The sequence below is a fragment of the Rhamphochromis longiceps genome, linkage group LG20 (genome assembly GCF_057381845.1).
Source record: "Rhamphochromis longiceps isolate RC_006_pf linkage group LG20, R_longiceps_female_GT1.1, whole genome shotgun sequence".
Classification (NCBI taxonomy): Eukaryota; Metazoa; Chordata; class Actinopteri; order Cichliformes; family Cichlidae; genus Rhamphochromis; species Rhamphochromis longiceps.
Genome location: NC_140576.1, coordinates 11188003 through 11202826, shown reverse-complemented (window position 1 = coordinate 11202826; position 14824 = coordinate 11188003). Strand labels below are relative to the sequence as shown.

Below are 14824 nucleotides of genomic sequence, written 5' to 3'. Positions count from 1 at the left end.
TATGTACACAAAAGTGTATAAACATGTTTACACATGCAATACGTCGAGCTAATGCACTACTCTGCACACACCCCAACATTATGCAATTGCACTTCACAGTCACATGTTTAAATGTTACAAATCTTTGAACAAACTAAGTGGGCGATACTGCTGTTTGTTTCGTTTTTTTTTTTTTTTTGTTGATACTCACCAGATATACACATCCTTCAGAGCGTGTACACAGGTTGGATGCAGCTTTGCACTTCGTCACACCTACACACCTCCTTTGAAACAGGAGACCTCTGCATCTGTTGTATTAATGCTAGGAATCCATGCATGCACTCACACACTTACGGGAAGCTTTTTAGAAAGCTAGGTGGTCATATTTCTGTAATAATTTGCACAAAAATGATAATCTAATACAGTTTTGTGCTGAGCGGGGCTATTTACTCTCCTTTTTCAGCACATCTGCACATTGCAATATGTATATCTAGATTCTTTTTTAGGTTTTAGAACGACTTGTGATGTATGGTTTTGGTTTATGTGGTTTTTTTCCATTCTACATGCATCTCTTGTCAGAGCTTCCGGCGTGTTCTCGCTCACCACAGGGAAAAAAAAAATGCAGACATGCAAGTTTTTCATCTTAACATCAGTAAGTGAGTGAGGCGGCAGTCATATAAGAGACACTCTCACTCCTGAGTAGGAGTCTACGCTCACTATACATGTATAGACATGCATTATGTTAAAGCCTCAAAGGTACAATATGGAACTTTTCCTTTGAAACAGGAAGCGTATTACTAGTCCTCCCACTCAGTTGGTCAAGTTTTTGGGTTTTTTTTTTTTTTTTTTTTTTTTCCCTTGACTTGTTCTGCCTTACAATATTCACCCAAAGACTGCTTTTAAAGTCTCTATACTAATTGGAGAAAATGATGGTAAACAAAGCCTGACGAATGTTTCAAACCCCCCAAAACTCAAAAATATTAATATGCATTGTGTTCTTGAAAAGGTCTCAACATCCTCAACTTTGTATTTATTGTGTGATGTCCACACAATTAATTTCAGATATTCACCGAAAATATCCAAAATGGGCAGAATTTAGGCGCAGTAGTTAAAAAAATAAAGATAAATTAATAATAGTAATAGCAAAAGGAGAGTAATTAGTTTTGTTTGAATTAAATGAAAACATGTGAATGGTAGTTATAAATGCAGTAATAATGGTCTAGTACCATGAAAACCTGGCAGTCAAACACATGGTCAGGATTTCTGGTTCTCGTGGTGTTCTAGGGTTTACTTTTGAGAAAGCCTCATATTTCACATAACGCCATCTTTTAAGTTTTCAGTCTGCCACTGATCATTGTTTCCAGACTCAAGTTCTCCCACTCTTCTCCAGGTGGTACCACGGGCACCTCTCAGGTCGAGACGCAGAAAAACTGCTCACGGAAAAAGGCAAAGCCGGCAGCTTTCTGGTACGGGAGAGCCAGAGTAAACCGGGAGACTTTGTCCTCTCTGTTCTCACTAATGAGGAGAAACATGACAATGTGGATCGCAAGACCAAGGTCACCCATGTGATGATACACTACCAGGTCAGATATTTAATTCCAGGCCCGCTAAGATCTACTGAATCTTGTAAGGAGGATGTTGGGTAATGTTTGTGGCTTCAGATTGGTGGCTTACAATGCCTACTCATCCTAGTTTAACCTGGGCAGTTTGTATTTTTAAGTAGGTCATGATTTATTTATTTTTTCAAAGAACTCCTCGGGCCAGCTGTGAAGTTGTTGAATTATCGACTTTTGTTTTCAGCAGGACGGCAAGTACGACGTGGGTGGTGGTGAGAGGTTTGACACCCTGGCTGACCTGGTGGAGCACTATAAAAAGAACCCCATGGTGGAAAAAAGTGGCATTGTAGTACACCTCAAACAGGTATGGGAGCATTTGAACAAATGAAAGCATCCAGGCTTTAAAGGCATTAGTTGGGTTCAAATTTTAAGGTTGATGTGAAAAGGTTTCTTGTGTCAAAATAGCTTTCTTTTTTTTTTTTCTGGTCTGTTAACTGATCAAATCTTTAATCATCTTGTCCCAACCCGGCAATGACAGCCTTTTAATGCCACGAGGATAAATGCTGCCAACATTGAAAACCGGGTACGAGAGCTCAACAAAGTAGCAGACAATTCTGAGAAACCCAAACAAGGATTCTGGGAAGAATTCGAGGTCTGTACCATTTAAACTTTCACTACCAGAGTCACTCATTCAATTTATATCCTCTATCCTATTAAAATCAATTTAATAACCTGATGAGCTGAGTCATATAGGCTTGACATAACTGGGGGAACTGATTCATGTTATCGTATTGAGTGCCATCTGTAGCCTGTGAGTCCAGCTTTTAACCACTGCAGTATGTTTTAAGAAAGAAGCCTCATTTTTTTTATTCATATTTCATATATGTGACATGTTACTCATACTATATAAAATACATAAAAAAAATGGTACCCATTTGGCTGCTTGTTGTTGATTTTCATCTGTCATTTATTTGTGCAGACTTACAGCTGTGGGTCTTATTTTTCCTTAGTTATTCATTTCTTTGTCTGTCATGGGAAGTCTAAATGTATTTCAGCTGTCTTAAACTTTGAGTAATGAAACTGGCTGAAGCTTAGCTTATCTTGTGGCATGCATTCATCTTCTTGTTATGTCGTTTTCATGCAACTGACAATTCAATAATGTGAACCATTTCTATTACGTCGGGGTGCAGTAGCTAGTTATCTCATATTTATAAGCCCAGTGCTCGTGCAGGTTTGTCTCGTTATTGGTCAACTGCTTGTGGTGAGACTCGGCTTCCCAGTGAATTAAATAGGTTTTTGGTGTGTAGGTTATTTGGATAAGGAAATTAGGAAAACGGTGCAAGAATAATAACTAGTCTACCTGGATTTGTATTCATGGTAGGGCTGCCACAAACTATTATTTTGATAGTCGACTAGTCACCGATTATTTTTGCGATTAGTCGACTAATCATTTCAAACATCCATTGAACGTAAAACGTACAGCTTATTGCACCAGCAGCATCTGCTCTTATATAACTATCATTAGCTTACAGCTTTAAGTGTTTAAGGTATGTGCTAACTAAAAATAAAGACAAGATAATAGTTTATTAAATTTTAATGAAATTTGCAGATTGTTTCGGTGAAGTTTAATAAACTCAGCCGTCTGCTCCTTGCTATCTAAAATATAACAGGACACTGGAGTATATTCTCGAGCATCTCACACTTCTGATAATCAGTTGTCTGCTTGACGTTTATTCAGCTGTGTAAAAACTATAACTTTAATCTCAGCCAAACCGATTTACTCAGGAACAAATAAAATACTGAAAAAAGCCAAACAATAACATTTTTAAGTTTTCTAAGTGACTTATATATCATGTTTAACCTCCTAAGACCCGAACTCTTCCACTGCATGCATTTTTAATTTCTCTTTGATATTTGGGCATATTGGGGCCCGATAAATGTATAAACAAAGAAAAACCTGATTTTTGTTTTTATGAAAAATCAGAGCCACATAACAGTAGTAGTATAATGTCCTCATAAATGGATATCAGGCCGTATTTGAGGTTTACACAGTTACATTCGCGCCTGAAAATGTGTAAAATGTTTATTTTGTGACCCAGAATGAATAATAAGAGTAACATTAAAACTAACTAGCTGCCGCCATTGTTGGAAACTGAGCATGGCCGCGCTATGAATTCTGGGACACAGCTTCTTCTTCTTCAGGGTTTAACGGCAGCTGGCATCCTTGTACATGCAGTGCTGCCATCTTCTGTTTCAGGCCGTTATTACACTCTTAAATCCTACTACTTATTCCTGCGTCTTTTGTGATCTTACAAAGCTTCAAACGACGCGTCGACTATTAAATTAATCGTCGACGATTTTGATAGTCGACGTAATCGTGACTAGTCGACTAATCGTGGCAGCCCTAATTCATGGCACACCTGGTTTTAATTATCATTGCAAAGGAAATAAAGATTGATATAATTGCTTGACATAGCTATTCTTCAAAAGCAGAGCCGGCCTCTAAAATGAATTTTAATAGGAAGTATAAATAAAGAACTGTGCTGTTAATAACAACTCGTATGGTGAAATGCTTCCTCTTCATTGTGCAATGTGAATGCTGCCGTTTTCCTATTGTTCCACTCCAGAGTGACCCCTGCTGTAGTAAAAGCCCATTACACTGTTAACTTTAATCTAGAGTAGCTCATATATAATTGTCTTCCTTTAAATTTCAGTTCCATTATTGTGGATTTCCTTTTGTTCGAAACTTCCCCCAACTCTGTGTTTCTCTTTGTTTTGCTGTCAATCTTCAGGTACTTCAGCAGCAGGAGTGTAAACTGCTGTATCCCCGGAAAGAAGGCCAAAAGCCAGAAAACAAGAGTAAAAACAGATACAAGAATATCCTCCCCTGTGAGTCACACAGCAGCCTGCCATTTCCTGCCTCTCCAACTTCCTGTGGAAAGTGACACAAATAGACAACATAGAGGCCTAAGCAGAGCATGCAGAGTTTTGCTTTGATGGCTCACAGCCTTTATGTTATGTTTGGGGAGGGGACAAAATCTAGTGTGGTCTCACAAAGCTGTAGACTTTTTGTTGTGTACTAATAGTTTTTACTTTGTGTTTTCAGTCGACACGACACGTGTTGAAATCAGGGAAATGGATCCTGATGTTCCTGGTTCAGACTACATCAATGCCAACTATATCAGAGTGAGTGTGTTCAGCATTAGATAAGACGTGTATCAACAAATGCATTATAAAAAAATATAGTAGTAGTAATAATAATGAGTATTCCTGGGATTTTGAGAACATTTATCTGGTAGCATGCTAGGTTCTCATCTTCATGTGATCATAGCTGCATAATTATCATTCATGCTCACACCCATAGAGTATGCATGAAGATGGACGTTTTGTGGAGGAGGGGAAAGTCTTCATTGCCACCCAAGGGTGTCTACAAAACACAGTCGTTGACTTCTGGAAGATGGTGTATCAGGAGAATTCACATGTAATTGTCATGACCACAAAGGAGATGGAACGAGGACGGGTGAGCAGTTTGCAGCAAGCGTCCCCCAAATATGCAGCTTTATATTTTAGCAGAGGGTCTGTGGGGCAGTGAAACTCTAGTTCCATGTACAAAATACCTAAAGGAAAGCTAATGGACGTAATGGAAATGTCTTACTTTTTCTGATATAATTTTTCTTTTGCTGTTATCTTTTTTCTTTATCCTGTTTCAGTGGATGGAAGAGAAAAACTGTCAACATAAAAACATATTTCTGATTTAATTTAAAATGCTCACATTTTATGCATTGCCCTATATGAAATACTGGTGGTTTGCTCTCACTCATTTTTGTTCAGCTTTTTCAGATGTAAAGCATTATTAGATGGCTGTAGATTGGTGTGCGGTCATGTAGTAGCAATGATGGCGTGTGTTAAGTTTAGGGGGGAGGGGAGAAAGATGGCTGATATGACATGTAAGCTGATTGAAAAGCTGCTCGAGATGAGCGGGTTCTTTCGATGGTCTAATACTCGTCAGTCAGAGCAGTATTTTTCATTAGAGAGGGCAAATCAAACAGTGTTGGAAGGTCATGCTTCAGGAATTTTTAGTATCAAAAGCTTCATTCCCAGCATTGTAGTGCATTTTTCATTTTATTATTTATTGATTTTTTTTTAATGCACACTTTGTGTCTTTTCAGTATCAGTTTGACTGATAAAAGACGTTAATGCAGCAGGCACTTGGGCATTTTTGCATGCTTTAAAATATTCATAGATCTACACACACAGGCACGACTTGCTCTTCTATTTTTGTGTACTTTACACATCAAGTACATCATGTAAATAGATGCTGCATGCACCATTATAAACCCTTTCATACGTCAGACGTATTTAAAACCAAGAAAATAAAAACAATTACAGCAAGATTTGTGCTTATGTTTAAAACTTTCCGCAGACTTAAAACCATAGATATCTAAGCTTTGAGTTGAATATTAAGAACTACATCCATGTTACCCTTTGCTGCCAAACAGTCACCTTTTAGGCTGGATGGAAAACTAAATCCTACTTTTTGCTCTGATTTAGAACAAATGTTTCCGTTACTGGCCAGACCTTCATGCCACTAAGGAGTTTGGAAAAGTGCTGGTGAGGAATGTGGACGAGCGGCCAGCACAAGACCATATCCTGAGGAAGCTGGAGGTGACACGTCTGGACCGGGTAGGGAACGCTCTATTCCCAGTCTGAGCCGACCCACTGACCTGAGGACAAATTATCTCACACCACACATGCACATGCTTGTGTTTGTACACTATAAGCTTGCACTTGTGGATTCACAGATCCACAATCCAGTGCTCATGCTCAGTTTTCTTGTGCTAAATGCATAAATAAATAAATCTTTAATGCTGCGTTTGGCGCGTGTATACAATAATAAGCAAAAAGTTCAGAGTGCCTGCTTTTCTTTTTTCTGTGTTTATTAATGAAAGCTTAGAGGCTGTTGCTTTGATCAGTGAGGAACACTGAATATTTCAGGGGTGATATTTGGACACACACACACACAGTCTGGATGTTAGGTGGGCTATAGCAACAAAGATGGAATATCCTCTGTTAACTTTTATTACAGTTCTTCTTTAAATGGGTTAAATTTTGATTTGAGTTTTTTCTTTTCATTTCAGTCTAGTTCCAGTTAGTTTCCAGAATAGGTCTGTATGTTTCAGTTCAGTTTTTATTCAGAAGAAATGTGATCAGAAGCACGACGTAGGCTATTCAGATAAGGTGTGACAACACAAACAACACTTTGGTTTATTGAGAATTATGATGTTATTTGATTGTGAGTTTCCATTAACACAGTCTCATCAGGCTGATTTGGAGAGGAAATGTCTTAGGTTCTAGGAATCCTTTGGTTTTCATTTTCCGATAGCTAGTTCTGTTTTTTTTGTTTGTTTGTTTTTTGTTTTTGTTTTTAAATCGTTTTTTGGTAACTTCACCTCATCATATTTGTCACTTATAGAAGGAGCCTGTGAGGTACATCTGGCACTATCAGTACCTGAGCTGGCCAGACCACGGAGTGCCCAACGAGCCTGGAGGCGTCCTCTGGTTCCTAGAGGAGGTCAACCGCACCCAGAGCACCATTCCACACACTGGGCCAATTGTCGTCCACTGCAGGTATGACAAGGAAGAAAATGGACTATTTTATTATAGGATGCTCATGCAACTTCACTAATTCTGGGTTGGGATTATAAAAAAACAACAACAAAGAGATCGGTTTCTCACACTGACAATAACAGTTATGTTCTTCTGCATACACATACATAAAGCACTTTGTTAGAAGCATCTGCTGTTGTGGTTGTTTTTTTGTTTTTTTTGTTTTTTTTTATATGCAGGCATCCCATCAGCCAGTGATGTACTGAAAGATGAAAGTCTGTTGATATCAAAATGGTGCGACTGGCATCTCAGTGACTTGTCTGTGATAGCACTGTCGGTACTGGGCAACTGGTTTGACTACTTTTGAAAGTGCTGAACTCCTGGTGGTTTCTACAGTTTACTCAGAGTGGCTATAAAAATATTGATGACTGCTCCTTACAACTGGAAAGTGTCCCAGAATCAGAAACCTTTAGTTCAGCATCAGGTTTAATTCCTTGTAACCAGGAACTGAAATCTGAGACTTAACAAAAAAAAACCCCAGCTTGTTTGATGAATATCCATTTGGAGTTGTGGCCAAATTTTGACATTAATACCAAGAACATGGGAACCCTACCTGCTGGTTAAAGTCTGCACTTGGTATAGTGGCATATACACTTTTGGCCTCTTAATGTGAGTTGGTCATAGTTTAAATATAGTTTCATAGTTGAAACTAAAGCTGGCTGTGTTTGTGTTTACATATTTATTTATTGTTTCCTTTTACAAGTTTCATTTTACTTTCATAGTCACAAAGAGTTAGTCACAAAGCAAGTTCAAAGTGGTTTTGTGAACATGAGGAAGAACATTGGACTTCAGCAGTCTGTCCAGCCACCAGATCAGCAGAATCCCTTTGAAATGAGCTAAAAGTGCAAATCTACACAATGTATGTCAATCAGGCTGGCCCCAGCTGAAAATGCTCCTGTGGTTGTAAGGGTTAATCGTAAGCACCTAAATTTCACCAACTGAATTTGTTTAATTTTTTTTTTTTTTTCCAGTTGGCCACTTGGGTGTGCTATGATTAAGGTTTATAATCTGGAGTTAAGAACGCCAGTTTGGTTAACAACTTGTCAGTTTTAATTTTCATTTTAATTCGGCCGATATAGTGTGACCACAATGTGGTCGGCCACAATCAATGTCGACCTCCGATTAAGTCCCAAGCTCGGTGTTCGTTCAGAAATGAAGGTTTAAACACACACACTCTTAATCTCGCTGAATATAACTAAATATAATAGGTAATTTTGAGGGCCTAACTATTAAAAGTCTGTAGAGAACAGGCAGCTGTTTGATCTGTTTTTAATGGATATATCAAAACAAGCAACACACACATTGTTGCGATAAATGCAATGTCTTGAAAAAAAAATATCCCAAATTAATTAACATAAAAAACATTTTTTTTAAAAATTCAGACGTACAGTTTTGCACACACACTGTGTCTATTGCGTTTGCAGACATGTTGATACCAAATGTTTTAAACAGTTTTTTTAGTGTGGTATTCTTTCTCTTAACACACCCATCCAAACATGTACTGTAAACACAAGGACAACACTGACCTGACTCTTAAACACAGCGGTCAGCTGGCTTCAGATAAATCCGCCTCTATAAACAGAGATGTGCTTATGCACAGTCTGTAAGCAAGGACCAAGATAGCAGAAGCCTTCTGGTTGTCTCAGCACTGTTTACCAGTCAAGTTTGAGCGGGGTTTGGTTTCATGCAGCTCAACAGTCCATATTCTGGTTTTGCAGTCAATTCAGCAGTTTGTCAGCACATTTTAAGCTTATCTGCATTTGTAAACAGTGGGCCTGATTTCTGCTGACTACTTTGAAAGCACCACAATTGTCCATTGCCTTCACGGTCTACATCAGCAGACATTAATGGTGGGATTGTTGATGAAAATTGTTGATTTTTTTTTTCCCTTAAAGCAATAAATGGAAATAAAAACAAGTGAAACCTCAGCTTATACTTGTGTACTCAAATATTCTCATAACTGTTTTTCACCTGGATTCTGATGCTTTTCTTCAAGTATTGTAGCTACACATGGTTTTAACCTTAAACTTCTTCTTGTTAAAGTGCAGGCATCGGCAGAACTGGCACAATTATCGTCATTGACATCCTTATCGACATTATTAACCGCCAAGGTATGAGGCTCAGATATGAAACTTTCTGGATTGTGAATCCTTTACTTTTTAATAAAGATATATATCTTTGTGCTTCAGTTCTGCTAACATTTGGATCTGCGTGTTTTAGGTCTCGACTGCGACATCGATGTCCCAAAGACCATCCAGAGGGTACGGCAGCAGAGATCAGGCATGGTGCAAACAGAGGCTCAGTATAAGTTCATCTACATGGCTGTGCAGCAGTACATAGACACAGTGCAGAAGAGACTGGAGGAGGAGCAGGTAATTGGCTATATTAGTGTTTTTTACTGTATTAAAACATTAGATTTTTGACGGAGCAGTGAAGCCGTATAAAGTCCGTCAGTTACATTTTAAACGCTAGAGCTGAGAGGCAAATCATCAGCATGTCAGCTGGTTAGGCGTGTTTACCACTTGCTCTTTCACTGCTGAATGTGGTTACAGTTTGAGATTGAGTAATTTCAGTAGATGACAGATTAATTTATTTTTTGTCACTTTTCAGAGGAATAAGATGACAGAGAGGGAATATTCCAATATCAAATATCCCCAGATGACCAACTCGAGGTCCAAGCACAACATGACCTCCTCACGCTCTTCTTCTGTGTAAGTCCATCAGGCATACACGTGTTAAAAAAATGTCATCATAGGACTTAAACAGGGTTTGACAGTGGGTTCATTTTCACAGTGATTAATTTCTCTTTTAGGCTGACAAACGACGATTCATCAAGCGTATACGAGAACATAAACTTCAAAAGCCCTCAGACATCTTTCAGCAGTAATACCAGGAGGTAAAATCGGCGCCGTGGACCTCCTCTTCTGTCTGCCTCTCTGTAAGTGTCAATTTTTATTTCCATGTTTCTCAGAGATCCATCCTTTAAGCTAGGAAAAAAAAAGCCCAACATTGTTTGTTTCATTGTTTCCTTTTCCTTCTGCCTTAGTCAGTTTAGAAAACTACCACAAGCATTTCTGGTTTCACGTGCTGGATTCCATTAACAGTAAATGTAGCTTTGGGTGGAAAAAACAAAACAAAACTAACTTAAGCCTGACGTGTCAGAAAATGTTTCCCCTAAAATCAAAGCTCAAGGTGTTCTTCCGCTGATGGCGGAAAGTTCTGTTTCTTCCAGTGTTGAATTAATTTTCCGTGTGTAAGCAGAAAGGTACTTTTCCTATATTTTTTTTTTTCAGTTTTAAATTATAGGTTAGCCAGGAGCAGCTGAGTTGGCTTTAAAGAATACCAGTGCTCCCTTCTTTTTTTTTTTTTTTTCTTTTTTTTTTTTAAGAGCAACAAAAGACTGAATTTAATTTCAAATTATAATGAACCTCAGTTCTCACACTGTCATTCTTTTCTGTCATGGTGACTAATATAAGCACCAAGACAAGGAACCCAGCAGTGTTACAGGGAATGAATCATGACTTTGATTCTGGGGTCACAGGCACAAAACGTATTCTGAATACAGCATTGATTACAGTTGAATGTATTTAAAATGCATTAATTGAATGTGGCGTGTTGTTTCTGGAGGACTTCTGTCAGATATTTTTTAAAATGCATAACATAAAAGACTAACTACCATTCTCCTCAGCCTCTCTCCGTCTTTCTTGGCTCAAACTTTGATACAAATATGGAAAAGATTTAATTTTCATGGGTAGTTTCAAATTTTTAGCTGTGCATCAGTGTTTACGAGCGTGTGGTTGGAGGCGTATATGATTGTATGTAGAAAGTATTAAGTAAGTAATGGGTGCACTTAAACCTGTACCTATTGCTGCTTGATGTGCAGCACTCAACAGGGAATGTTGAAGAGCAGCATGATGGATCAATAAATTCCTAAATATCAAAATGTCCTGAGTGAAGTTATAAAAATCTAATTAATAATAAATGAGTAAATAAGATCCCTGCCAGAAAGACTGAGGACATGTTTGTGTAACTTCAGTGATGCTTGAGAACAGCGTCATTATATTTATTTTATAATTTCGATCTGATTCGAGCATCAAGTCATGAAATGTAAAATCCAAACCGTACTTGGTCTACATGTCTGTGTTTCTTTCACTTTCTCAGCTCCTGAAAATCCCTTGGGAGGGTGGGGGGGGCTCCACACTCGGTACACTCCACATCGCTGGATCTTGGCGTGGACCGAAAGTGGCGGGCTGATGTGTCTGCTGCCACCGTCCTGCTGGACTTCTGTCTGTCCGGACTTCTGTGGAGTCCACAGCATAGTGCTCTTACTCAGGCCCCCCACTTCCACTTGCCCTTTTTCTTCCCTCCTGTGCTAATGCTTCTCCCTTTCTTAACCAGCACAAGTGCCTTGTCACAGGATGTGTCTGTAATCTAGCCAACCCAAACCCACTGTTACTCTGCAAGTCTACATGAGGGCGAAAAACAGTTTTCTCTTAGGGTGACAGATATTAAATGTGGAGCCCGGCCTGGCCTCAAGTGAACGTAGCTGTGTGGGACTAAGGGAAGAGGTCAAAACTAAGCCGTTTGTCCGCACGCTGCCCCGACTCACTCGGTTATCTCTTTCTCAGTCTTGGCTGCTTGTCGTCTAAATTGGATTCTAAGACCGTTTTTGCTGTGTTCTGTCTGTCCAGCTGTGGTGGTTATTAATGTGGCCGCTGAGTGATGGCAAGGGCAGTTGCATAACCTGCTTCATGACCCCAGTCACAAGACGGGCAAGCAAGTCCCCTCCCTCCTTTGAATCTTTAATGAAGTTGTCTTTTTAAGTTGTGAAAGTGAATAAATTTTATTTAGATATGACTGATTATCAAAGTTTTGTATTGTGAAGGAGTTATATATAATCTCACTAGCTGCAAATGCAATCCACTGTTCTTTGACAATTTTGGAGGTGATTTGTTTTCGCTGTCGGGACAAAACCCGTCTGCCCCGACTGTCTATGAACGTGAACATGACCTCCAGTTAAAGAACAGTCATTCATGAAAACTAGGGCTGTTCTGTCCATGAAGTCATTTTTTTTTTTCTTTTACTGATGTTGGTATAATGGTTATGTTTTGATGTTTATTTAAATATATATTTATAAAGATGCGCTGTGGTGTAAGAAATCATTCTTAGATATTTGAAGTCCATATTTGACAGAAAACTGGGTGGAAAGGATTCCTGAATGGACGGTCGGAGTCGTGCTCAGCCGACCGCCGTCTCGCAGCTTAGTTTGACTGGTCGTCCTTGTTAATCAGCGGGTCTGATGCTGTTCAACATCTGTCAGGGGGTAGATTGTCACAAGGAGACAAGGGAAAGGGGGGCGATTACAGTGAGGCAGATGGCCATCTGGCCCACTGTAATCACCCCGAGATTGAAGAATAGATTTGTCTCCAAAAAGTAATTTAGAAGATGGCCGTAATCCAGGCTTGATGATAGCAGAGAGAGTAAGCTGACGTCACTGATGTGATAAGGAAGACAGCGGTGCCGCTGTGCAAAGGGCTGTGCAGCAGCTTGTTGGCTACTTTTAGCCTCAAGAAGCAGCACCAAAATATCCTGTGCAAATAGAAGCGTAGAAATGTTGGAAGTCTGTCCTAGATGGTTTAAACCGTAGTCACTCAATGTCCTGAAAACCCCCCTTTTTTTTTTTTCTTTTTTTTTTTTATATAAAAAACCCCCAACAAACTACTGAATGTCTGACCGGTGGAACGTACCCTTGGTAATATGTTCAGTCCACTTTTTTCCTATTCAAGCATCAAAATAAAAGCGTGACTGCGTGGCACTCGTTCACACCGTTCGTCTTTACAGCTGGACTCCCGCAGGTGCAGCTTGTGATTTAATGTTATTTTTGAAATGAACACAATTTATGATGCAGCCAAGCACAATCAAGTTCTTCTTTCTTTAAATGGTTGACTCTTATGTGAATAAAAGCTCTGTTTTACATGAATGTCGGTGAAGGCCCACAGGACGTCTGTGGGTGAAGAAAATGCTGCACCACTTGTTCGTCCCTTGAATTCGAGCACTGATGGCGTGTGAATCCTCCTGTTTTTGTTTTTCTCTTCATGAACTGTGATTTATGTCCAATGAATGAGACTTGTTGGTTTGTTTTCTTCGTCCTGCGCTGGGATAATTTTTTTCTTTCTTTCTTGTATTTTTCTTCTGCCTCTATTGGTCAGATTGTGTTTATGATTTGGTGAAACATCAGTACTTGAAAGTGTGAAACTGCTGAACCTCAGGCTGTGTGGATGTTCGTCAGCTTTTTTGTTTTTTTTGTAGTGCACTAAATTTTTGCCATCAGTGTTTATCTTTTGTTTTTTGTTTCAGATTGTATAGTTTTTGATTTTTATTTGTTCTTGCTTTTTTTGTACCTTGACTTTTTTGTAAATCTGTAATTTTACCAATGATAAAATTCAGGCTCTGAGTTGTACCAGCGCACACAGAGCTTTGCAGAAGTAATGTGGTATTTTCACTCTGCTCGTCATCTTACACTTACTTGAACATGAGTTCAATGTGTGTGCATTTCGGAGGTTTTTTGTTTGTTTGTTTGTTTTGTTAGTTTTTGTTTTTTCATCCCCCTGTTCCTCTGATTGCAGTAAACCCGAAATGAGTAGTGTCGTTCAGTGGAAGCTTTTCCCTTTTGCTCTTTTTCTTGCACTGGCTCCACCCAGACGCCTTGTTTTTTGCTGTATAGACTACAACGGCTGACACGATGATCTGTCAGAGCAACAAAATGATTTATCATAGTTTAATAAAAATCTATGATGGCACTATATAAGGTTAAATGTTTTCATTTGATTTTATGTTCTTTTAGTTTGTTACTTCAAAGGAGAGAGAATCTTTCATTCTACAGTCATGTCATATCGGTACGTTTCATAAAAATAATCGGGTCTTTACCAAGGTCTTCATATCATTTAAATACAGTCTCAGGTGTGAGTGTGTGAGTGTGTGAGACTCATTACAGCTGCTTAATTATTTACAAAAATAAGCCAAAGTGCAGCAGTGTGTGGAAAAACTAAGGACTTGCTGCTTTCAAAGAAGTGAAAAGGGTAATGTAGCAGCTAGGTGCTGCTAATCAAAGGCATTTGATTTACTGATTATCCAGAAATGTGAGCATCTCTGCATAAAGGAAAGAAGCAACTGCTGTTGGGAAGGAATATGTAGCTACTTCCAAAAACTCAAACTTCCAACGTTCCAGACTGGGATTATTTATAAGTGGAAAAAACATTTGGGACTGGTGCCAGTCTGTCTTGGAGTGGACGTTTGAGCAAATTCAGACTGAGGTCAAACCATGCAGTTCTAAGAGAAACCACGACCAAAGACATGAGCGCTACGTTTCAGGCCTGAGTTGATGTTAAAGTTTATGATAGCACAAAACTTTGGAACTATGAAAAAGTTGCTGGGAGAAGGCCTCCTTTCTCCTGTGCACAGTACAGTAGTTTAGGTTTGCAAAGCTGGATCTTAGCAAACCACAAGACTTCAGGAACAGGACATATGAGACCAAAGTGAAGATGTTTAATGCACAGTGCTATGTTTAACAAAAACACAGCCCATGAGCACAAACACCTCACACCAGCTGTCAACCATGGTGG

At 39.0% G+C, this 14824-nt stretch overlaps 1 protein-coding gene across 2 annotated transcripts in view; it reads left to right on the top strand.

The window, feature by feature from the left end:
- ptpn11b (protein tyrosine phosphatase non-receptor type 11b) overlaps window positions 1-12912 on the top strand; it is a 35040-nt gene extending 22128 nt beyond the window's left edge. Inside the window, exons 4-16 of one of the 2 annotated variants that reach the window (XM_085393584.1) lie at window positions 1370-1562; window positions 1783-1899; window positions 2074-2187; window positions 4328-4424; window positions 4642-4721; window positions 4900-5055; window positions 6087-6218; window positions 7009-7163; window positions 9246-9313; window positions 9423-9574; window positions 9813-9913; window positions 10015-10140; window positions 11364-12912. In XM_085393584.1, coding sequence (XP_085249710.1) covers window positions 1370-1562; window positions 1783-1899; window positions 2074-2187; window positions 4328-4424; window positions 4642-4721; window positions 4900-5055; window positions 6087-6218; window positions 7009-7163; window positions 9246-9313; window positions 9423-9574; window positions 9813-9913; window positions 10015-10102 — 1453 coding nt within the window. In that variant the 3' untranslated portion in view covers window positions 10103-10140; window positions 11364-12912. Of the gene's footprint in view, window positions 1-1369; window positions 1563-1779; window positions 1900-2073; window positions 2188-4327; window positions 4425-4641; window positions 4722-4899; window positions 5056-6086; window positions 6219-7008; window positions 7164-9245; window positions 9314-9422; window positions 9575-9812; window positions 9914-10014; window positions 10141-11363 lie in introns of both variants that reach the window. The other variant, XM_085393583.1, reaches the window with a different exon arrangement.
- Window positions 12913-14824: the final 1912 nt, after the last annotated feature.